Source organism: Thunnus maccoyii, chromosome 23, assembly GCF_910596095.1.
Source record: "Thunnus maccoyii chromosome 23, fThuMac1.1, whole genome shotgun sequence".
Taxonomy (NCBI): Eukaryota; Metazoa; Chordata; class Actinopteri; order Scombriformes; family Scombridae; genus Thunnus; species Thunnus maccoyii.
Genome location: NC_056555.1, coordinates 11,769,607 through 11,793,279, shown reverse-complemented (window position 1 = coordinate 11,793,279; position 23,673 = coordinate 11,769,607). Strand labels below are relative to the sequence as shown.

The window sequence follows — 23,673 nt, the reverse complement described above, 5'->3', positions numbered from 1 at the left end:
CTTTCTCACAAGAGAGCCTGGGAATTTTAGTCTGATGTTTCCAGCTAAATGTGAAAAGCTGTTTGGAAAGAGATGCAGACACATGTACACCTAAAACAGAGTGGGAATCTCTTCAAATTTCAAGTTCTCTCTGTTGAGGACTGACGGTTTGTAAAATGGAACTTCCTTTGTAAATGTCTCTGCCTGCTGCGCACTTATCAGCCATCACCTAATCACATCACTGAACAATAATAACTACATGTCCTGAGTGTATCAGCTACATCTGTAAGCATGTTGTTTATCCATGTCCTCGTGCGTGTGTAATTATATTTTCTTAAAGTCAGTAATGATTTATGGCACCATACCTCCATGATTACTGCTACAGATGTTGTGGCCAGTTAAGTGTGTGCTTAAAGACTGCAACATCTGTGCTGTAAAAGTAGCCATAAACATTCTTCGGACCAAATTAGACAGTCCATGTAAATAAATACAGGAAACTAGTCCAGATGCATGTATGCATCCTCTTTTAGTATGTGTGTGCACACATATCGTACACAATCTGTTTTTTTTGTTGGACAAAATAAAGAAGTGATTATATATCAAAATAAATATTCACTTCCTCTCATCTGCAACCATTTTGCAAACTGCTTCAAAACTGATCAGCCATGTTCATTTTGATGATGCAGGTCTGCATGTATCGAGGAGGCCACCTTCACAGTTTTTAACAGAACTACACCATGATTGGCACAGCAGATGCAACCTCCAATTTACATCATTGTCATATTTTTTACAGACAATGACAGGTGAAACAAATCCAATACTTTTTTTTACTTTAAAAAGGCACTGATCCAAAAGCAAAACTCACAGAAACAGAATTTGACTTATTATAAATCTGGATCTATTTATCATCTGTGAAGAAACTCCAGGTATTTTCCACTGATTTGACACCAGATTCTAGCTTCAACTGTCTTGCTTTGGGATAAAATGTGTGGACATTGACAAATCTTGCAGGGATGGTACAGCATTTGTAAAATGCGCTTAAAACTCCTGAGAGGATCTGTTATCGAGATGGGATTATGTGGGAATCACTGTTGCATGCATTAGGACCTTCACAGACAATCTTACAGGAGGGAAATGTATGAGGCTGGAAACACTGAAAATGAGTGGAAACCCTCGTACCTGGCACAGAGGTGAAAAATTCTTATACATACAAATATTGTTATCACAGCTGACTCCATCCTCTTGAAAATGTTAAATGTTGTACACAACCCACACAACATCTTGAGAATGTATAAAGATGTAGCCAGATTGGATTTCCATTGCTCCTGTTGATTTTGGTGCTCTACATTCTGTATTCTGATTTCATTTATTACACACATCTGCCTCAAACATATAAAACTATCAAGAGGAATACGGAAATGCATATGTTTGCTAATATTTATGCAAATACCATGAATACTAGCACTGTATTTAATTCTCTCTATTTGAAATCTTTGCAAAAACCTAGTTACCTCATGGCAAGAATTAAGTTTTACATTTGACACTTTTTCTCTTCTTCCCTCGTTCTCTCTGCTGCCAGCTCCCCTGAGAGTGGAATAACTCATATTCTCTGTCTTTCTCTTCCTGCAGATTTGAATAACATCCCATCTGATCTGCCATCTGACATAGTGAAGATGGATCTGTCCCGTAACACCATCAAACATCTCAGGCCCAAGCAGTTCCTGCTGTCCAAAGACCTCAAGCTGCTTAACCTTAGCAGCAACAGCCTGCAGCATATAGACACAGGTAACAGCACATCCCCTACACAGCTGTGCACATACATCTGGTGTAACAAATACTTAATACCATGGTCACATTGTTTCTGATGAGCTGTTAGGTGTCTGTGTAAAATCACACAACAGGGTCCTTGGTAACATTCTGGTAAAAAGTTAAACTATAAAGTGAGTTTGCTACTGGGACATAAGCAGTTGAGTCTTACTGATAAATTTAGTCTAACGATGGGTTGACTACAAATAAGCTTTTAAATGATAGATTGGCTTCTCTTTTCAGCTGTGATAAATGACCAAAATAAGACTACATGTCCTGATACATAAAAAGGATTTTTCTATCTCAAGTTGAGACCTCATTGGTGACAAAAGTCATGCAAACACATCCACTCTGTGCACAACAGGTTGTGTATGAACCTACAATCACAGCCACAAACAAATATTAGCAATACAACCCTTTGACATGTGCGTACTCATGGTAACAATCTATGTTTACCCATTTTCTGAGGTCGACCATTAATCCAGGATTATTTATAAGAAGAGATTGCAGTTGAAAGCACACATTGTAGAAGGGAGAAAAACATGGATGATATGATGGAGAAAATGCCTATCAGATGACATATTGCCATAACAAAAACCTTGCAGAAGCACTTGTGAATACAATAACACATTTCTACACCACTACTCCGAGGACTGCCTGAGACAACAGAAGATGTGTGTGATTCATCGGCTCATCTCTTAGCTTCACTGACGTGTTATTCCTATGTAGGGATTCATTTCATCATTGACATTCATGTCGATCAAGGTTAAACTGTTGAAGTCATCCCACATTGGCTGTATCATTATTCAACTCACCAGGCAAGATGCATAAGGTGCAGTTAACATGTAGTGCATTTAAGAACGCACGTAACCAAATACACATCTCAACACTGAGCAATGATTAAGGAAGGCTGCATGAAAAACTTCCATTCCATTTATCGAGGGAAAAAAAATACAATTTAGAGTTCGAAAGATCACTTTTGCTGAGGCAGAACAGCTGTTCTGAACATCTCTCTCTCTCTCTTTCTACTCAGCACCAGAGGAACATTAAAAAAGTGCAGACTCATTACTCTCTCCAGCCATGTTTTCCTGCCCAGGAGGGAAGCCCTTTACAAAACCTGTAGTTTTCATTACCTAGAAACCAGCCTGTCCTCGAAAGAAAAATGACAGCAGAGGTCGAAAATTCAGCCAGCAAAAATGACCTGTAGTTATATTTGGGTGACAGATGCCATCTAGCGGCCGTAGTAATTATGACCCGGAGAAGTGGCGCAGTTGAGATGACGTCTATATAAGGTGACAAATTTCCATAATTGGAGGTGGCGGGTTGGTGTTATTTTTTCAAAGCCCGCCCCTACTCTGACTCTGATTTTTACCCTAACCCTAACCATTTCACTCCTCATGCCTAACCCAACTAACCTAACCAACGAAGGCAATGAGCACCAACCAATCAGAAACAGAGTAGGGTGGGTCTTCGCGGAATGCGGAAGCGGGTTGAGTGTATGGCTAGATAGATATATGGCAAAAAGTGGACTTTCCAACCATGAGTTGGGACAGTTTTTTAAATACCGTAACTGTTGCCATGACAACGAAGGTTGCTTAACTTTTAAGAGGTAGTAACTTTAACCAACACCACGTTTCAAGTGATTATTTTAACTCAAACCATGATCTTTCCCTAACCCTAACCAAATGGTTTTTGTGCCTTAACCACAGCGTTGTCACACTATAAAACAGAATTACTTTTTTAACAGTGATTTGTAACAGTTTTGGAAAGCACTCATAGAGATGGAATATTAGAAAACGCTCTGCTATGATTTGGTCTGGAGTTCATGGTACAATAGACCTATGTGGTTGTTTAATTATGAGGGTGTTGCCAGAAACACATGAAAACAATCTCCTGTAGCTTGCTCCAGTGTTTGGAAACTGAAAAATAAATTCTGAGAGCTTGTGACAGCCAATGACACACGGTCTCAATCATGGTCGCTATTTCTATTCATTCTCACATTTGGTGTAAAATTAAAAACAAAATGTTTAAAATCGTTTTCAGGAGGTTGTTTATTTGCGTTGTTCTTTTGTGAGATGACCAGAGTGAGAAAAAAACATGAACAACGAAAGCAAAACTCCAGACTCCAGTACAGTTGGAATAATAGTAATAATTATGTGCAATTATCTTTCGTTGTTGGTTCTGGCGAATTTGTGTGCCAGACGCCTGTGGTTTTCCACGCTGGGCAAACCCAAAAGTAGTCAAAACGATATAAACAGTCACAAAAGAAGAGTATATTTGAGAGTCATTTTAGCACACTTTCCTATGACTTGAAATTTTAGGAATTGTCAGTGTGGAGGCACCACCTATCTGCGACTCCAAAGAAAAAAAAGCAGAAGGTAGAAGATCCAACTTTCCTTCATCAGCATTACTGTAAGTGAAGCAAAAATGGAGCAGCAGACAAGTATGTAATAGTGTGACTCATGCAACAGTGATATCTGTTAGTTATGGTGATGTTTATTTATTATGGAGGCATGTAGCCAAGATCAGCCCAGAGTGGGACTAGCTGAGTGGGGTAAATCCTTAATTTATCACCTCTGCCGGAGTTGGATGGGGTTGTGTTTTCATGCCATACCGTCTGTTTCTTTGTTAGCTCAAATAATTTTAATCTGTCTATGTGTTACAGCTGGAAAAATTGCTGACAGGGTTTAAAAACTGCAGACTCAGCGGATTGCATGGGAGTGCTGGTGAAAATACTTGGAAATTAGGATGTTATTTAGAGTTCTCTGCTTGTTTATTCCAAAAAAAAAAAAAGATGGATAATAGTCTCAAATGATGGTGAACAGATGGAAAAAAAACAAATGATATTTCACACCAACTCGCTGAAGAAAGATTTGTCATTAAGGCAACATCTGGTAGCACCATCAAACTTTATGTTCGTATGAGTATTGTCTTTTTAATAATCTGATGACATCTGCAAATTGAACACAGTTCCCAAGCTCATTCTGCTTCACTTTGATGAAAGTAGATCACACTGGGCTTTGGCTGTGGCTCAAAAAAAGGAAATGAACAGTAGCCAAATTAGGAGTCAGTCTCATGAGCAGAGAGATAAGACAGGGGGACAGGGAGATTAAACTGGGGGCGTCCCTCATCCTTCCATTATCTCTCCATTACCCCCCCCCCCCCCCCCCCTTGGTGTCCTATCCTAAATGCAAGGATTTCTGTTCATAGTGTATGTTTTTCTTTTCCTTTCTTGTCTCTATCACTGTGATTTCTTTATTTGCACCATATTTGTCAACTCCTATATGTTCCACACATGCTCTCCTCCTCTCCCTCCTTGTCCTGTTTCCCTCCCCTCCACTCTTCCATGGTGTAAAGATCAAAGTGAAGCCCAAGGCCATTGGACAGTGTGAAACAGTCTCCACTGTCCCATTACTCCCACTCAAACGCACACACAGGCACACATAAATGCAGACCGCTAACAATGTCTGCAACCTATTAAAAGTGTCAGCCAATTTTACTCTAGTTTATGTGAGCTGATTCATATGAACTTGTATGAGAGACAACTGAAAGTAATTATTATCAAAATGATTTCAATTCAGATAAAATCTGTGATCCATTCTTAAGTTCTCCTATTAAATCCACTTGAATCATTTACATGTGATGCATTCAGCAGGTGCAACTGCCCAATAATCTTTGAAAGAAGGTATTATTTTCATAGTAAATAGTCCAGACAGAAAGTTTTTGTTAATTTTCAGTGCAAACACTTGCTAAAACCATGCATTTTGGTGATGTTCTCACTTTATTTGAAGGACAACATGCTTCTCTGTGTGCTGAAGACATTTTATGACCTCTTGGAATTAAGAAAGTCATAGTCAAAACTATTTCTTTTTAACTCCTGAAAAGCTTTGGGTATACTTCTTTTTAATTGAACAGAATATTGCAAATGAGTACTGGAGTTACAGTCTGTATTAAAATGTAACATAAAAGGTGCATTATCCCAAAAATGTACATTCAATGCTCTTAGAATAAACAAAAATGAAAATTATATTAAAGAAAACGCACAACCAATGCAATGTAAACTTATTTTGTTCTATTTTTCTCCCCCTCCCAGCTGCATTTGCAGGCCTGCTGTACCTCCATGAGCTCGACCTGTCCAACAACAGCCTCCATTACTTCCAGTACGGTGTGCTTGAGGACCTCTACTTCCTACGGAAGCTCACGCTGGACAACAACCCCTGGATCTGCGACTACAACATCCACTACCTGACCTACTGGCTAAAGCACCACCCTGGCGTCTCCTACACCGGCCTGATCTGCTCCGAGCCGCAGGAGTTCCGGGGCTGGCGCGTTGTGGATTACGTGAAGACCTACAACGGGGAATGTCCCAAGGATAAACAAATAGGAGGGACGGATACAGGACAGGCAGAACAAGGGGGAACGGAAAATGAGGCACAGGCCGGAGAGGAGACAGCTGAGGGGGTTCTGCCGAGGCCCCTGAAGGAGAAGAGGCCGAATAGGTTTGAGATCATCAGGCTGAGTTAGAATGGAGGTAGTTCTGTGGATTGTTATGGTTTAGTATAGAGGGAAATTTACGCAAGAGTGTTGGACTGAAATGGAGGTCTGTGGACAGGCTGAAGAATGGATTAATAAAGGTAGACTCAGTGATTTTACGTTTAAAAATGCCACTGTGACCAGTTTGAAGTACAATTCTGGGATAATTATTCAGTCGTAAGATGTCTTTTTAGTAATCAGTATTTTCAATCTTGTGTGGATAACAGAGGAGCACATTTTGGGATGTTAACATCTTCCTCAGAGATAATTAGTTGCAATGTTGTATTGCTGAGTTAACCTTTACACAGTGAGTTAGGAGATGGTATTTGAGCTTTTGTTTTATCTTTTTTGCAGAAAATCCCTAATCTAGTCTGTATCAGATCTAATCTACCCCACCCGCACCCCAGCATCCCTACCCCCCAACAAAAAAAAAAAAACTTCTTTCTGAGTTTGACTGCAGGTGATCTCTTTTTTCTGTTAGTCATTTTGATATTGAGTTCAGGATATACTTAGTTTTTGGTCTTTTTTGTGTTAATTAATGTATGATGTTGTCGACCTGATTTATGGAAATAAAACTGGGTTTATTTTTTCTGAAAATTTGTTTCACTGAATGATGGACAGGCATGAGGGATGGAGAGGAACACACACACACACACACACACACACACACACACACACACATACACACACAGAACTTGTTTTCCAAGTGCCACCAGTTAGCCACAAAATATGACAGAAAGGAGATGACTAGTGTCATACAGTGACCCACTGTTTTCATGAAGTCAGGTAAGTTTCAGATTCACTTTACTTGGAGGTGTGCCATGACTTTTGTTTCCTTTTGGAATGTGAACAAATGACTGACACCTAAAATTGCACAACAAAGCTATTCACAGGCTACATATCACCAGAAGAAAGAAATTACATGCACCCAAGGAATTTGGATGAGGTCCTGTGGATGAGGTTTTATATTTTTGGAAGCCAAAGGCAGGAAAACACAGCTTTCACTGATCAGTCAGTGCCACCCAGTGGACTGGAAACCAATGCACAATGGCCGTGTTCCTTCTCTGAAACTTGAATCTCTCTTATGATGCACATTCTATATTTTAGTTGTCTGTGTTTTATATTTTGGGGCCCAAGACAAATGTCATGTGTACTCAAAACAAAAAGAAATGAAAGACAGACCAGATTACAATTTACTCTTTGGCACTCAAATGAATTAACTAATGAGGAATAAAATGGTTTTATGGTCACAGATTTATCATTTATTGCTTATCAGATGGAGCCACATTTTCATTTTTTATCACTGACCTGGCTAATCCTTGCTTTTTCGCTTGGACTGCACTGCCCTGAATAAATAAATATTGAGGCAGATTGAGTTCAGCTAAATAACCTCTAGATTGGTGTTAAGATAATGCCTGCAAACTTGGCAATAAACCAAGAAAGATTATATGTTGTAAGCCTTTTCAGTTAGTTTAGTAGTTAGTTTAGTACAGCAGCCTTTAGTTTGGCTGCTGTGTTTACAGTGAGCTTGGCATGAATTTGGCCTTCAAGGTGATTAGACCCATTTCCTGTTTACTGGGTTGCATGCAAACAGGAAGCAGTTGATTGTCCCTTAGTTGCCTTCTCAGATGTTTTAAATTAATTTGGTCTTTATTGTCTGAGCCAATGAGCATCGATGTGCAGTTACAGAGTATGTGTGACAGAACAGATTAGATGCTATGGCCTTCACAGTTAACAGATCTCACAGTTCAACACCTATGGGATTTTGGACTGACATGTTAGACAGTGTTCTCCGGTAATATCTTAAAAGACTTGTTAAACCTAAGCCAAGGTGCATTGACACTGTTCTGACAGCACGCAGTGGCCCAAAACCTTACACTTCATGTTGGGTTTTCCTTTAATTTTCCACCAAAATCTGTACGGAACACCAATTTCTCAGGAAAAGCCAGGAAACAAGCCAACAGTTTCCTCGCTTCTGCTCCTTCATCATACTGTATGAGCTGATCAGACAGTGAATCCACGTAATAACACATTAACCGCCCTTATAAATACATTTATAACAATGTGAGACATCACTGTGCATATAACTGTAACAAGAGAAAGTCAAACAAAAAAGTAATAATTCACAGTCTTTTGGCTTCAGCAGGTTTGAGCCCACCAGTTCTCCAGGACAGTCTCATCCAGAGCAGAGCAGCAGAGGATCACAGCTCATCACAGAGGCACCGCATGAGCTCACCTGGGTGAAATACTCACCCAACTACAATAATATGAATTGCTTCATAATAAGTTTTATGACTACAGCATTTTGACAAAAACACACCAGATATTGAGCTGTTTTGTGTTTGTACTTAATTGCACTGATTGTGTTAAGGATAACAGCACATAACTTTATTGTTATTGTTTCACATGATGTTACTTTTTGTGTTAACTGCTGTATTAATGCATTAGTTTGTAAATGTTTCTGATATGCTGTTTCTGATATTAGATTGCTTACATTCATTCATTGTTTCATTTTTGGCAGTGCAAACATTTCCAAAATAGGAGTAGTGACAGTTTCACAGCATCTTGTGCAGATGACATGACATTAAATAGGGGAATAAAACAGTGCAGGTAAGGCTGATATAAATGACATTTGCTTAATGTAACCTTCCCCTAACACTGATCACACCCATCACCACTGATCACTGTCTTTTACTCCCCCATTAGTAAACATGCCTGGTTGTTGCATTGACTTTTATGTCCTTGTGGTACAAAACAATTCTATTTGCACCAGGTAAGTCATCAGCCACAGAATAGTACTCTTTTTTTTCAAGATTTTTCAATACTTTCCAATGAATGGCCCAGAATTCCTCGGTTCTTGAGGCGTTGCCAGCCATATCCATGCATCTATGTATCCTCAAGATCTTCCTCTTTTTTACCCCCCGTCTCATTATCCATCCACTGTCAACTCTTTATTTCCATATTCCATCACTTTTCTTCCTCAACAACACGACTTCTTCTCTGGTGTTGCATAAACGGCCCCGGCACCATTCACCGGCCGAGAGTTGGCCCGGAGGAGAACTCTGGGTGTGCTGCTGTTGCTCTCCACGTCCCCCTGCTGGACGTGAAGGCCATTACGAGACAGCAGCTCCCTCGCCATCATCATGAAGGCTTCTTCCACATTCTGACTCTCCTAGACATAGGAAAGGGGAACTTTAGTTTGCAATTTCAACCAAACCCAATTTCTCTTATGAGTGCTTTATGTGCATGAGTATACTCATTACCTTAGCAGATGTTTCTAGAGCAGCTAGGACGCCTCTGTCTTTTGCCAGACTGCAGGCCTCCTCAAATAGAACCTCGCGCTCCTGCTCCAAGTCACATTTATTACCTAGAATGAGAGAAACAGGGAACTAGGAGATGTAGACAAACACCTCAAGACACCAGTTAAACTTAAAATCAACTTTAATTCCAAACCAGAGTCTGTATTGCCAAAGTTTTGTTACCAGTGCACTCAATTTACATGTTAATTCCATCGTCCCAACAGTGTAAACAAAAAGACAAAGTTGATCCATTGACTTGAAAATTTAAATTTTCTACAGGCACAACAGGATTAGTCACAGACCCAAAGAAACCAAATTGGGCTTAAAGTCACTTTAACCACACAAAAGCTGGTTAGAAAATTATTGAATTTTGATTTAAATTCTTTCCCTCTGTTTGACAGATTATGAGGTTTTATTTGGACTGGTCTACAAAACAATAGAAAGTATCATGGCTGAGTGCCATTGTCATACCAAGATTGAAAAGAGCTGAGTGGACTTGAAAACCCTGGTTTGATTCTTACATTTAGTGCTTTGCGTATATCCACCACATACTCAAAATATTGATTCTACTGCTGCCACCTATGCTATTAGAGGCATTTAAAAAATCAAATTATTACCTCTAACAACATCCAGTGTGTCCTGGGAAGAAATCATTTGTTCAGTGTTACTAACATCAAAGTATTCCCTGACAACTGAAACACCTCAGCTAGTGGAAAAAATCATTCAGCACTTAATTACTTGGATAGACAGAAAAAAAAATCTGAACCAGGAAAGTTGACAATATGAGCCAATTCACTACAGCAACACCAGAAACAGCCTAAAAAATGACCATTGAGTTAAACTCACACCTACTGTGTTTGATGCACTCTTATTACAACATATTCTCAGATGTTCCTGTTATTTTGACCACATGTCCTTGTGCACAAGTCACTCAAAAATACACGCACTCACGTGTAACAGTCACATCCACACTCACCTATGAGAACCAGCACCACATTGGCTGCCCCATAAAGCTCCACCTCTCGGATCCACTCGGCCACCGAGTCAAAGGTCGAGCGTCGTGTGATGTCATAGGTGATCATGGCGCCGTGAGCGCTGCGGTAGTAGCTCTGGGTGATCGTACGAAACCTCTCCTGTCCTGCTGTGTCCCACACCTGCATCTGTTAAACACATACACACACGTGAAAACAATGAATCAGCTTCAACATCCACACAGCTATATGACTGCAATATAAATGACTGGATGTATGCTTTACACACACGCAAAACCAGACACACACAAACCACACACACTCTCTCTGGGGAAATAGTGATTCCTTGGTCTCCCACTGCAGAATAGTCCCTGAGCATCTGACAGCACAGACCACGTGTTAGTGTGGTAACGGCTACCATAGCAACTGATTCAGACTCGTCAGCTCAACCTGTTTGTTTTCAGCAGCAGTGTTGAAGGGTTTGAACCACGTCTACTTTTACTGAATAAGCTTCTAAACCAGATAATCTTCCTAAACAGGTCCTGTGCTTTCTTCCCTGTTTAATGATGCTTAATCCTTCATGTACAAACAGAAAAACTAAAAAAACAGCAGGGAGTGGACTGATTCACTTTGTTAAACTGAACAGACAAAGAAACTTACAAGAACTCACCTTCATTTTAACCAGAAATTCAAGGAAACCATCACCCTGCACACTAATGTCTGCTGATTACCCAAGAAACCCAGAAGTGAAATGTCTTAAACATGGTGGCTCAAATATACAGCCTCAGGCTTGAAATGTTAGTTGGGGGTTGAAGTTAAACACAGAAACAGGAACTGTCATTTTGTTTGACTTGCTTGAACCCCAAACTCTTTAAAATTACCAAGTAATCTAACTCATCACGTTACTTTTACAAGCTTAAAATGATTGTGATTTGTTGATTCGAAAGTTAAAATGTAATGCTTCTAGACTGTTAGATGCAGCTAACAGCCTGCCTGCGGTCTGACATTATATTTATGTTAAGCATAAAGACAGAAAGACCAGAGGGAATATTCTGTCCCACATTTATGTTCAGTTGATAATGTGTTGATTTTAATAAAGTGTGCCATGAATTTTTATCCTGCAACCATCTAACTGGCTGATCCACAGAACAATACAGTTAGTATACGTGTGTTTCTCTATGTATGTATGTGTGTGTGTGTTGTGTAACAGACTCTATCTTGCCCATAGCTATAACAAATTTACAAATAAACCTAGTGAGAGAACAGTGAGACTTTTGTGTTAAATTTTGATATATCATTACAGAAAGTGCTTTTTCTGGGCATATTTACACACAACACCTGACAGTAAACGAACAGTTTATTAGTGAGAGGTGATAGGAAAATAAACCATTTGCCTGAATATGTTTAAGTAAATGTTGAATAGATTTCAGACTAAAGCCCTTCTGTTCGTTCTCAGTAATGGAAATAAAATGCGTTCAAGCCTAATTTTATTTGTAAAGTAGTTTTTTTTCCTCCTTGTTGTTTTGCCCAAACAAGTGAGCAGTGGTGGGACTAATCCGATTTTAGTAGTGAATACATGACACTGTAAATAGCCACTAATCAGGTGGTGACATGTTGACTTTTGATGTATACAGAACCAATCAGAGTGCACCTAAACCACTTAGTTCCTTTCCTGCCTCGACACAGAAAAAAAAGTTATTCCAGGCTTGTTTTTGTCAGTACAAAACACAGAGCGGAGAAACCTGAAGTACAGGTCCTTCATGCTGACAGCTGGTCTAACTTGTTTTGGATGGAGTCTAACTGACATTTTAACCAAGGGACACAACACTGTAGCGTGATTTACTCCTAAACCCTGAAAAGTCCATCACACATGATTGGCCCCTTTCACATCTTTGACAGGAGTTTCACTCAGAAAATATTGCTATTCTTAAAGACAAATAATTACCTTTACTTTCCTACTGTTCTCATACTTTCCATTCAAAAGTTCACCAAAATGCCTGCAACCATGTTGAGCAGCCTGTCATTGTCAGAGCCAACTGACACCAGCAAGTCTCCATGATAATGATCAAGGCATTTAGCAGTAAACACTGGAGAATTCTGGCCTCTTATGGTCCTTCTTTAGCCCTTCTGAATGCCAAATCTTTACATTTAAATTAAACTGCAGTCACATGCAGGTATATGCTCAATTTTGATAGTGTTTCTGAAATCTATCAATTCTGAAATGTATAAAGATGTCAAAACTCTTTTTAAAGCTGTTTTTTTATCTACTCTGTTGACTTTATTTTAAAATGGAAATTCTGAAATTCTACTTCCCCCTACGGCTGGTTGCACAGATGTATGCAGCTTTGTATTTTGGCATTCAGGGTTTTACTGTTGGCTGCTTGATGTTTTTAACATCACTGCAACAAACACACACACCCTGACAGACCCCACATACAAATATGTTCTTTGACATCAATGTTTTTATGTCCACAAAATCCACTGCACACACACACACACACACACACACACACACACACACACACACACACACACACACACACACACACACACACACACACACACACACACACACAAATGCTTAAACACACTACATACTAACCTTCACTTTCTTCCCCTCAATATCCACGGTTCGTACAGTGAAATCCACCCCAATGGTGTTCTGCTGTTTCTCTGAGAAAATCCCTGACTTGAAATTTTGAACCACACAGGTTTTCCCTACGTTAGAGTCTCCGATCAGGATGATCTTAAACAGGAAATCAAAAGAATCGTCATGTTCAGATCCTGGGGTCTGCATGGCGGAGGTAGAGCAGAGTTTCTGAAGGTGTGAGAAAAGAGGAAATGACTTCTCCTGTAGATCACCAGGAATGTTTGGCCTTTGAGCTGAGAGATGCTAAGTCACCCTTGAGCTTGAATGAGAATTTTAAAGGATGGGAAATGGAACCCAAAATGTTATTATTTGAGAAGTTTCATTCATTCATTCAGGCTATATTCCTAACAGCAGAGTAAATTTAGTTAAGTTAGTCCACATGTAGCTTGTAAAACCAGTTTGAAGTTGTGGGAAAGTTTGTCGAGATGCAAATTCCTTTAAAAAAAAATGGTGCTGCTCAAAATTTAAAAGCAACAGTAAGTAAGTGTGCCTGATTTCAGTTGTGTTCTCCAATTGTTTCTGCTTTGTGTCTCCTGCTCGCTCAGTCTGCCTGCCTCTCCCCTCTTGTACTCTTTCAGCAGGACAAAAACTGTCTCAGTTTTGCTGCTGCTGCTGCTGCTGCTCCTTTCAGCTCCTTCTCAGGTGTTGACCCACTTCATAGCCCCTGGCAACAGAAAGCGTGAATACACATCCCATCACTGTTGGCCTCCTGCACGGGTTCTGGTGAGCTGTCTGTCAACGAAAAGAGGAATTTTCTTTAACTAAAACAGGAAGTAAAAAAGGATGAAAAACTGCTGTTTCATCAGTAATTCCAGGGTGCTGTCTGATCCACCTGCTTCTCTTTCACACATGTCAGTTTTTTCCCCCCACCGGTCTTTCCTGGTCCTATTGACTTGTATAGTAGGCTCCTGTCTCTCTCTCTCTGTCTCTCTCTCTCTTTCTCTCTCTCTCTCTTCCTCTCTTTAAAGCACCTGTGGAAACAATAGAATCCTGCCCTACCTGTTCTGGAATAGTGGCCCAGCCCCTTTACTGCTGAGGGATTGTGGGAAATGCAGTCAGTTTATAAGGATCTCAGTTAACCTCATAGACCTCACAGACTCTCTGGGACAATACATGTTTTTAAATAGTGGTATAGTCATAAAATGGCAACTTAGATTTCAATGTTCCACTCAGGATAACAATAATAAATGAGCAGATATAGAACCTGCATATGTACAAGTTTTGTCAGTAGGGGAAAATGTTATTTGGAGGTTTCAAGTAATAACAAGACAACAATGACCACAAGATTCTAAGGGCAAAACTGCTATCGGTGATGCTGCAGTTTAAGGGAAAAAGGAATGTACAATATGTAGTATTAACACCTAAGCAACGCCCCCACGTGGTCTGGCAGAATAAAGCCCCACTCAGACAGCCAACAAGGAACAGGAGGTTACGAACAGATGATGAACATTAGTTAGAAATCAGATTTAATGTCAATAGAGAGTTTCTGCTTACACATGGTATTTCTATCATTAGGGATGTTACAACATCCCTAAGAAAAAAACTTAACCCCCCCCCCCCCCCTTAAAACAACATTTTTTCCCATGCTGCATAACATCACATTCTGCATCTGCGTTTTTATACAGTATGAATGCACCATTAAAGCAAATTATTTTAGATGTTTTGAGTATCATTATGTGTTCCTTTCCCTTGTAATACACCATTAGAGAAGCTTTGGGATCTCACCCAGAATTTAAAGTGAACTTATCCGGCTTTGAACAAACGGCCACACATATGTTTGTGAAGAGAAACCCACTGAAAACACAGTGAAACCATCGCTATTATTTTGCAGATGAATGTCGATAAATGTAATAATGCTGTAGCTGTCATTTTACGATCTTAGGTTGTTTATTCAGAAGAATGCAACATGAGTAGCTGCCCTACTCATGAGTAACATTTTTGGTTTGAATATGTAAACAATCGAGCAGGCAGGGTGGGAGAGATTTTGGCTGAATGGCCCAGTGATGATTAACTGATGCTCATATTAGTCTAATAACCAAGGGATGAAAGGAATAGGACTACCAAATCATTGAGCTGCATAAAAAGAGGGAGACTGCCTCAAGGAAACTGGGGTCATGTCTACATTTTTTTGTTCGTCTGTGAATTTGTGTCTTTTCCTGTTTACGTTCTACAATTTTTGTTCAATTTTATTACTGACAATACTTTCAAACAACATCTACATCTTCATGTCGGGAAATAAACATGTCTGAAATGTTTAATTAAAATATGACTAATGAAAAATAAAAAATAAAGTAAAAAAAAAAAAAAAAAAATCAGAGGATCGTGAGGGGTGTGTTGGGTACCCTGCTAATATAGCATACAGCCATCATACCTGATCGTCATTCCAGTGCTCTAATCCCCTGAATTCCAACACTTCCGACTGTACGTGAAGGCGGCACAGACCCCCTCGTCCTGTACATCACAGTGACGTCCTGTGCGGATAGATGCTCTACTGTTAAAATCACAGGTCTACATAGCCGTAATATTTTCTGTGTCTAAAAGGGCGTTTTAGAGCCTGGCAGAGCAGCGGCAGAATGCAGCGGAGCGCAGTGGTCGTGGTGGCGGATAAAACGAGTCTGAAAAGGCCGTTTATTTTCGCATGTGCTGTGAATATGGTAGGTAGATTTCATTGGTTATGAATGCAAGTTAAGCCAAAGAGGCCTATCTGTTTGGCTTTTATAGAGACTGTCTTTCCTATTAAATACTTGTTTGTGTTTTGCTACTGTTAATTTGTCCTAAATTACTACTCAATTTATAATTAATCCAATTAAGAAGATGTTATGACCGACTAACAGACAGAGATGGTGACGAATCTCCTCTATCAGAATTATGTATAATGTTGCAACGTCTGCAGTCCAATTCATAGCTACCATGATAATTTAACGTTCCACATAAAAATATGAGAAATACATTCATGGTTCTGTGTCTCAAAAAGCCGCCAAAATGCGTATACATTTGCATTTACACAAAGGACAAGCATCCTTTTCCTCCCTCTTCAAACTGTCTGATGGTGCTAATGTTGTCAGTATGTTTTTGTTGTCATCTGTGAGTTTAGACTCACATTCAGTAGGCCTGGACTTGGCTGTGATGTAACTGTCATGTAATGGCATAGTTATTTCAGTGTTTTGGCTCATCCTAGATGGCATGCTATTACCATTTAATCTCCTCCAAAATCAACTCCTCCTCCTGCAAGAGGTGACACCTATGAGTTCACCAAAAGGCAGCACAAATGTAAAAACATTTGTGGTGACAGAGATGTTTCTTTCTTTCAATGTCTGTATAGTCTTGAGCATTTTCATGTCTTAACTTGTGGACCTAATGTTTTGTGTTCTTTTCCTCCAAAGGCACTGTGCTTCTTCATGTTGACAATGACAGTGGCTGGTCATAGGGACCTCTTACAAGCTGGCCAAGTAAGATTGTCTTCTACTTCTCACTGGGTGAAAATAATGATAGATAATAGAAGTGAATAGATAACCAAGAACACCCAGGGAATAATTAATAGACCTACATACTTTGTATTCCATCAGTATTGCCGCCACCCACTACAGCGGCACCTTTTTATATTGTCCTTTCTCTGGAAAACAAGAGTTCAAGCCCACTCATGTCGGCAAGCATCTGCCTGGTGACGTGTCCTTGAACAAGACTGTGAATTATCATCAGGTGCTAAGGGTACCGTTCTGTAGCTGACCCTGGCCTTTGACCCTTTTTACAGCCATGTTATTGTGGCAATCCTGCTCCACCCTTGAGAACAAGTAATCACGATACAATACATGTAAATAAATGAGTTAATAACTAAGTGGATGTTTGAGCTTAGATTATTTTTTACATTGAATAATGATAGCAGAACAATTGTCATCTTTACGTGAGTTGGTCAGGGTATATGCCCCCCAAAAAAGTCAATGTATTGCTTTTAACATCAGTGTTATTTTTCTCCTCAGCTGGTGTCCAATGTCTCTGTAGTGATACTCTACATCCTAGAAATTGGCTGTCTGCTGCTGTCAGTGCTTGGTGTGATTGGAGCCTGTAGAGGAAAGAGATGGTGTTTGATTCTGGTAAAAAAAAAAAAAAAATCTTGTGTCTGTTTGTGTTCTTGTGCATGTATTTCTGTATCTTTGTGGTCAGGAGGAATGTGTTGAGAAAAAAAAATATTGTGCACAATTCCTGCAAGATGTTTTATTTGTGTAGGACACTGTGTGTTTCTTTCTCACTTACTATCAATCGTTTGTGTGTGTGTGTAGTTTGCAGCTGGGATGGCGGCAGCCAGTCAAACAATAATTGTTAAAACAGCACTAAGTTACCAAGATGTTTATGAGGTACAGTACTTCAATATTCTGCATTTACAACATCTAATTTTTTGCAGCATTTCATTTCATTTTGAAAGTGTAAACATAACCTTAAAAACTGTTTAAAATAGCAGTGCTCATTGTGATTTCTCTCTTCAGACAGGTGTGGTCCGGGAGGAGTCCAAGTTGCTGGCCATGATGCCACTTACTGGAACCAATAAAGCCAACAGGACCTTACTGTACAGTATTCAAGCACATGTAAGCAACTGATATTTACTTTTAAGTTGATTGATTAAGGGGAAGTTTTTCCGAAGAGGAGCTGTATTTCTACCACATGGAAGTAGCTCTTATTTCTATGATTTCAGCACTACATTGGATCACTGCGAGTCCATACTGTTGTTTACCTATGCAGCTATGCATTGTGACCATCTGTCCATCTATAAAAATGTCTGTAAATATCTATGGATTTAGAAAGATAAGGCCTTGTCACATGACATTCTGGTGTTGATAAAATGTGTAAGTCCAACACCATAACATTGGGTTATTATATTAACCTTGGTTCTCTCAGTGAACAGACTATTTCTCCACACTGTTGTTATATCCATGATGTGCTAGGTAACATTTTCAGAAAAGGCTGTCCATGTATGTGTGGGATGGGATTATTTGCTTATTCCTCAGCTGCTGATGGCCTACATGACACACATTTTACTATGGTACTGAAACAGCAAAACCCACACCAGATTATCCCTGCTGGCTTTTCATACTTGACAGCTCTGTTAAAGACTTCTGTTTACAGTTAGCATAGTGGGGTTAGCTTAGCTTTACACAGTTTCAGGTCAGGTGTTAGCTGACTTTGACCGCGTTCAACACGGACTTCCACTGAGTGTGTTATCTAAGGGGTTGTTTAGAACTTTTTCTTTCAAGGTGTCTGCCGGCAAAATACATTTTAAAACTGGGAACACTACTGGAAAACGGCAGCTAAAGATAGGGGCAAATAGGCAAATGGAAGCCAGCAGAAACAGCAGGAGCAGGAGGCCATAGGAGCAGAGCTGCACGGCTGGTTTAAGACAGCAGGTTTAGAAGATTAAAAGCAAAAAAGACAGTAAAAACAGTCAGTGGATTCATGCTGTGTTGTCACGCATAGCACTCAGGTGGCAAACAAAGAGTGATGAAGCCACACCTGCAGTATATGTAGCCTCTGAGGCGTGGCTTAACAAGTAGGTGTGTCTTATCTTAAAGAAGTATCCACTTATTCTTAACGTGGGGGAGTCATTCCTCATACATATTGAATATGTAATGCATATGTTTGTAGATATAGTAGAGAATATATTGAAACTCAAATGAGAGAAGATGGTGATAGGTCACAAACGAGGGTGTGATTGCTACACTTGTTGGTGATGAAGGGACTGTGCAACTTTTTATTGAATGGTCCAAAGGGAGGATGTGTCATTCATGCAAGCAGATGTGCTTGTTGTGTTTTATATTGTGCAATGCATTCTGTCCTGTTTTATTTGTTGATCTGGGATGGCTTAAAGAGCTGGTATTGTGGAAAACAAGAAAAATGAGCTTTGGGATGGATTAGGGTGATAGTGGGGCCCTCCTGTGCTGTAAAATCACTCAATTCTATCTCCTTGGTCTTTTTAAAATATTTGAAATTTTGAAATTCATGGCTCAAGAGGGAGTGGTGTTGAGGTGGAACCCATTAAAATGTCACACCAGAAAGTCAAATCAAATATGCTAGGAAGCTTTAGCATGACCCCACCCTTGCTGTAACTTCTGTAGTCGGAGTTTGCATTGCAGCTGGATGACAAACAAAGCAGGACACTGGAAGTGTTGCTGGTTGTTCATTCGCTAAAAAGTCTTTACAGCCTTCCAGAGAATGGAAATTTTTTCCAGGAATGGCTGAAATTCATTGTTGGAGACAATCTTCCCTCTGGCAAGTGGTTGTGTGTTTGTTCCGCGCATTTTACAGTTGACTGTCTGCTTCACCAGACTCAGAACCTCTCAAGAGTTTCAACTTTTTCATCTTCAATCTTTGGATGAAGTTTTAACACTTGTAATCATTGTTTCTTTATGTTGAAAAAATGACTTAGTTTGTTAGGAAACTTAGACACGATTTTCTCGTTCTGAAACAACTTTATCTCAACTCTGCAATAGCAGGCTCTTCCCCTTCCCATTCAGGATTAGACTCCAGTTCGAATGACAGCTGCAGGAATTACTCAAAGGTAAAGATGAGGCGTAAGGGAACTTGTATTATTCATTAGGAAGTATTACGATTGGCTGGGGTAAAGGTGGGGACCATATCTCAGGCCAATTGGAGTAGGTTGTCATTAATAGTACTGGTTTTATGTAAATAGTTTCCGAAACAGCCTGCTGGAGGACAGAGAGGAATCTGGGATGTAAGGAAAGATGGATATAGAGAAATCTAAACAACTTTGGTGAATAAAATGTCACAGATATGTTTAATATAGACTCAGTATTTAGAACAAATGAGTCAAAAAAGGCCATAATACCAGATCTTTAAGGTTTTCACTTGGCCTGCATGTGTGTTTCTGTGTGTGTCACCCCCAGTTTAAGTGCTGTGGTCTTGTTGAAGGCTACAAAGACTGGGGCTCCACACTCCCTGCTTCCTGTCACTGTCAATATCCAGGAAAATGTGTAAGTATCTAATTTCACTGGCATATAAATGGAATATAACCAGTGAAGGTGACTCATCAGGATTACTGGTCTTAAAGCCACACACTGGGCCTCATGCAAGAACCACTTATACCAACACTTTTGTTTTGAAGGGGCATGTGCGAACGATTTAAGAGAACTTGCAGCATTCACCAATTTTCTCTAAGGTACAAACAAAATTCTCGAGTGGTCTAGGCCTGTCATATTAATCATGTAAAAATAGTCCACCTTTCTCCACAATGGGAAAAACACGTTTGACATAAAAATTAGGCTATAATGCCTTCTTGTGAGATTTTTGATAAAATTAAAAAATGTTATTGCAACTTCATTTTCATTGTCATGTGGCATACTTGTCAAAATGTAATGGGATTTTGTATCCTTCTTCAGATTCGACTGCGGGGCAGCGCAACACTTGGGGCTCCAAAGAACCAGTATGTTTATCAAGAGGTAAAAGATCTCAAGAACTCATAGCATTTGTGAACCAGTAGACAGTCTGACACATAGGATGACAAAATGTCCATATGAACTATATTTAGATCAAGTATTACTACATATATTCACAGTGTAATTATTTTGCTACCACCTATAAAGTAAACCTCTACGTTTATTTACAGCCTTGCCTACCGATCTATGTTTCCGCACTGAAACGTGGATTCTCTCTGGCGATGGGTATAAAATTTGGAAGTGGAGTGTTTTGGGTATGTGTTTTTCCATGTCACATTTGTTGTATGTTACATTTTTATCCATCTATACATTTGACAGGACTATATACAGCTATTAATTTGGACACAAATTTCATACAATATATAGCACTTAACACATTTTTTGCAGGTTTATTGTATTTACACACCAAATTGCTAAGGTTAAAATTAAGAAGAAATATTATTATTATAGATACTAGAGAAAGGGCTCCGGTCTTCAGATATGATCAGATATGATACTAGGTCAGCAGAAAATCATTGTAACTATTACTGAACATGACACACTTGTAAAATGTAACTCTTGTGATTTCATTCTCAGGTGGTTTTACTTGTTATGAGCATCAAGCTGATGATCCAGATAGAAAGGAAACAGGAGTTCATGGCTCTTCTTCAATCTAACAGATATGTTCCTGGTGCCTTCTAGTCACCTTCAAAATATATTTTCATAGACACTGCAAATTATTATTGGGCGTAACTTGATTAAATTTGCACACATGATGCTGTATACCATAACCTGGATACTTTGTGCTATAGCAACATATGTTGACAATATTATTTTCTATTAATATGTTAATGCATGTAACTGATGTTGCAAAGTACTCTACATGCATAGATCAGTTTCAGATTAATCTTTTTTTGCCTACTGCTGTGAAAACTCAAATTAATGAAATGAAGTAATCTTTAATAATCGTCACATTTTCACATGCTTTTGTCATATCTCTGATTCACAGTTTTTCACTTAAAAATTATGATCTAAAATGAATATCTTACCAAGCATTAACCAGCTGCTTGTTTTCTTAAACTGCATATTCCTGTTTGGGGTCGAGGGTCTTAGTGGCTGGAACCAATCCCAGCATGCATTGGGTAAAAGGCAAGGTAAAAGCCCAGACAGGTCGCCAGTTTGTTTTGAGGGCTAAATACACTGGCCCCATTTACACTTGTTATTTATTGTATAGTGTTGTCTTATTTATTATGTTTCATCCACATTTCCTTCACACCTCAATGAGTCTTTTAAAAGACAGATATTAATCCAATTAATCTGTACAGAAAAACTTAAGACACTCGCACAAATTTATTTATTAGTTTATTTATTTTCTTTTGGGTTAAATGTAGCGCTGCATTTAGTTTTACAGTCATATCTCCATCATCATGTTTCACAAAATCTGTACTATGACTCTGTAGTATCCAATTCAACTCTGACATTAGTGAAGAAGCAGCTGCATTACATCACAGCATCATGTGTAATGATCACAATAACACATGAACGATTGATGCTAAAATTTCCACATAAGTGAAAACACAAAATATCACTGGAAGTTACTCAATTAATGGGTTTAAGTAATTAAATATCTGAACTTACATATTTAAATATTTGTACTTGTCTTAAGCTTTTCAGCATTACAACAACTAATAATCTTTGAACAAGCAAATAATAATATTAACAACTCTTATGTAGCACCTTTCTTAAACTGTGTTTACAAAGTACTTTGATTAAAAAAACTGATATCTATTTATTATGAAGCAATGGATTTTCATGGGTAAATAATCAGGTTAGACAAAGGAATGAGTCACAGTTCATATTGGGACACCAGAATGTCTTGATGCCTTGTTATATGCACATTGTATATTTTGAAACCTCATTCAGACTTTCTTAAAAGCACATTCATTGAGTAAACGATGTTTGCTCATCTCCACTTGTTCTGAAGGGGATTCTGTTTGGTTGCACATACAGTAGACATGCAGTAAAACCTCATTTGTTTTGTCTCATTTCTCATATATAGTTTTATGTCAAGGTTTGGGGAGCTTTCGTCAAGGCCAGACAGGTTGTGAGAGGCTTGTGTAGGACAATGGATCATCTATATTCTTACAGAAATTCTGACTGTAATGCCACTCTCACCAAAGTAGCCTTTATGCCACATCACTTCTAATATGACTCGCTGCATGAGCTGCCAGCAGTTGAAATGGCTCCTTGGCTAAATTGTCAAATTAATTTCATCTGAAACGGCAGATCCAATGTCTACCTGTGCACTTTAACCATTAATGCCTAATATAATATGTTCTTGCAATGTATGTTTTTTTTTGTTTGTTTGTTTTCTGTCATATACTGTTATTTCAGTGTGTGGAATGAACTTGTGTAATATATTGTAAATAGCAAAAATAAAAATGTGATAATTGTTCCTTTCATGTCGTAGTTTTTCATTTGAAATACTGTCGTTTCCGAGAGCTTAGAAACTTTGCATTCACTAAAGCTGCGTCCCTGTAATTCATGGTGTGATACAGTATGGAGGCTACAGATGACAAGAGTAAATGTCAATTTTATTTAAATAGCCCAAAATCACAAATTTTATCCTACAATGTGTGAAGCATATACACTCTAACAATCTGTTCAGATAAGAAAAAAATACCATAAATCCCTTTAATGAGGAAAAATAGGAAGTAAGAAAGAGCAACATAGGAGGGATCCCTTGGTTTATATAGGCTGTGAGGGTCGGAGCAAGTATCTTGACAATAGATGTGTAAGTGTGCAACTTAAAGGTGACAACTTTTTTTCCCCTAATTGGAAAATTTGGCCAGCAGAAAGAGCAGTTTCTGTCGTCATAACCTCAGTGAGCTCTGAAGAAACCAAATCAGGAGCAGAAAATGAAAACATCTAAATATCACTACTTGTTTTCATTTGAAGCTTAACATGATTTAAAACAGTCAGTGGATACTGGGTGACTGAACATGTCCTCTCCT

The 23,673-nt window shown here is 39.0% G+C and overlaps 3 protein-coding genes across 10 annotated transcripts in view; 2 read left to right on the top strand and 1 right to left on the bottom strand.

Annotated features, from left to right (window-relative positions):
- The window catches only part of lrrc17 (leucine rich repeat containing 17), a 28,702-nt gene extending 21,793 nt beyond the window's left edge, over nt 1-6,909 (top strand). For all 5 annotated transcript variants that reach the window (XM_042403426.1, XM_042403428.1, XM_042403429.1 and 2 more), the window contains exons 4-5: nt 1,609-1,764; nt 5,879-6,909. In XM_042403426.1, coding sequence (XP_042259360.1) covers nt 1,609-1,764; nt 5,879-6,309 — 587 coding nt within the window. In that variant the 3' untranslated portion in view covers nt 6,310-6,909. The remainder of the gene's footprint in view (nt 1-1,608; nt 1,765-5,878) is intronic.
- Nucleotides 6,910-7,934: 1,025 nt separating this feature from the next.
- LOC121891183 (ras-related protein Rab-19-like) lies at nt 7,935-15,694 on the bottom strand. 4 transcript variants are annotated; one of them, XM_042403977.1, is made up of 5 exons: nt 15,610-15,694; nt 13,191-13,970; nt 10,594-10,777; nt 9,582-9,685; nt 7,935-9,490 (listed from the first exon to the last, which is right to left on the bottom strand). In XM_042403977.1, the coding sequence occupies exons 2-5, from the start codon at nt 13,383-13,385 to the stop codon at nt 9,299-9,301; spliced, it is 675 nt and encodes a 224-aa protein (XP_042259911.1). In that variant the 5' UTR covers nt 13,386-13,970; nt 15,610-15,694; the 3' UTR covers nt 7,935-9,298. The 4 variants fall into 4 exon arrangements, with proteins under 4 accessions (XP_042259911.1, XP_042259908.1, XP_042259909.1 ...); XM_042403974.1 differs by lacking the exon at nt 15,610-15,694 and adding an exon at nt 14,238-14,479; XM_042403975.1 differs by lacking the exon at nt 15,610-15,694 and adding an exon at nt 14,071-14,225.
- Nucleotides 15,695-15,810: 116 nt separating this feature from the next.
- On the top strand, nt 15,811-23,055 carry LOC121891182 (tetraspanin-8-like). The gene is made up of 9 exons (XM_042403973.1): nt 15,811-15,892; nt 16,622-16,687; nt 17,216-17,329; nt 17,516-17,590; nt 17,720-17,818; nt 20,132-20,218; nt 20,624-20,683; nt 20,851-20,934; nt 21,257-23,055. Exons 1-9 carry the CDS (start codon nt 15,812-15,814, stop codon nt 21,359-21,361), a joined length of 771 nt encoding a protein of 256 aa, XP_042259907.1. The 5' UTR covers nt 15,811; the 3' UTR covers nt 21,362-23,055.
- Nucleotides 23,056-23,673: the final 618 nt, after the last annotated feature.

Coding starts and splice junctions, on each gene's coding strand:
- LOC121891183 (XM_042403977.1), bottom strand. CDS start 13,385: ATGCAGACCCCAGGATCTGAACATGACGATTCTTTTGATTTCCTGTTT. Junction 10,778..13,190: donor TTGAGGGGAAGAAAGTGAAG/GTTAGTATGTAG, acceptor TGTGTTTAACAG/ATGCAGGTGTGGGACACAGC. Junction 9,491..9,581: donor CTCTAGAAACATCTGCTAAG/GTAATGAGTATA, acceptor TCCTATGTCTAG/GAGAGTCAGAATGTGGAAGA.
- LOC121891182 (XM_042403973.1), top strand. CDS start 15,812: ATGCAGCGGAGCGCAGTGGTCGTGGTGGCGGATAAAACGAGTCTGAAA. Junction 15,893..16,621: donor TCGCATGTGCTGTGAATATG/GTAGGTAGATTT, acceptor TTTCCTCCAAAG/GCACTGTGCTTCTTCATGTT. Junction 17,330..17,515: donor AGAGATGGTGTTTGATTCTG/GTAAAAAAAAAA, acceptor GTGTGTGTGTAG/TTTGCAGCTGGGATGGCGGC.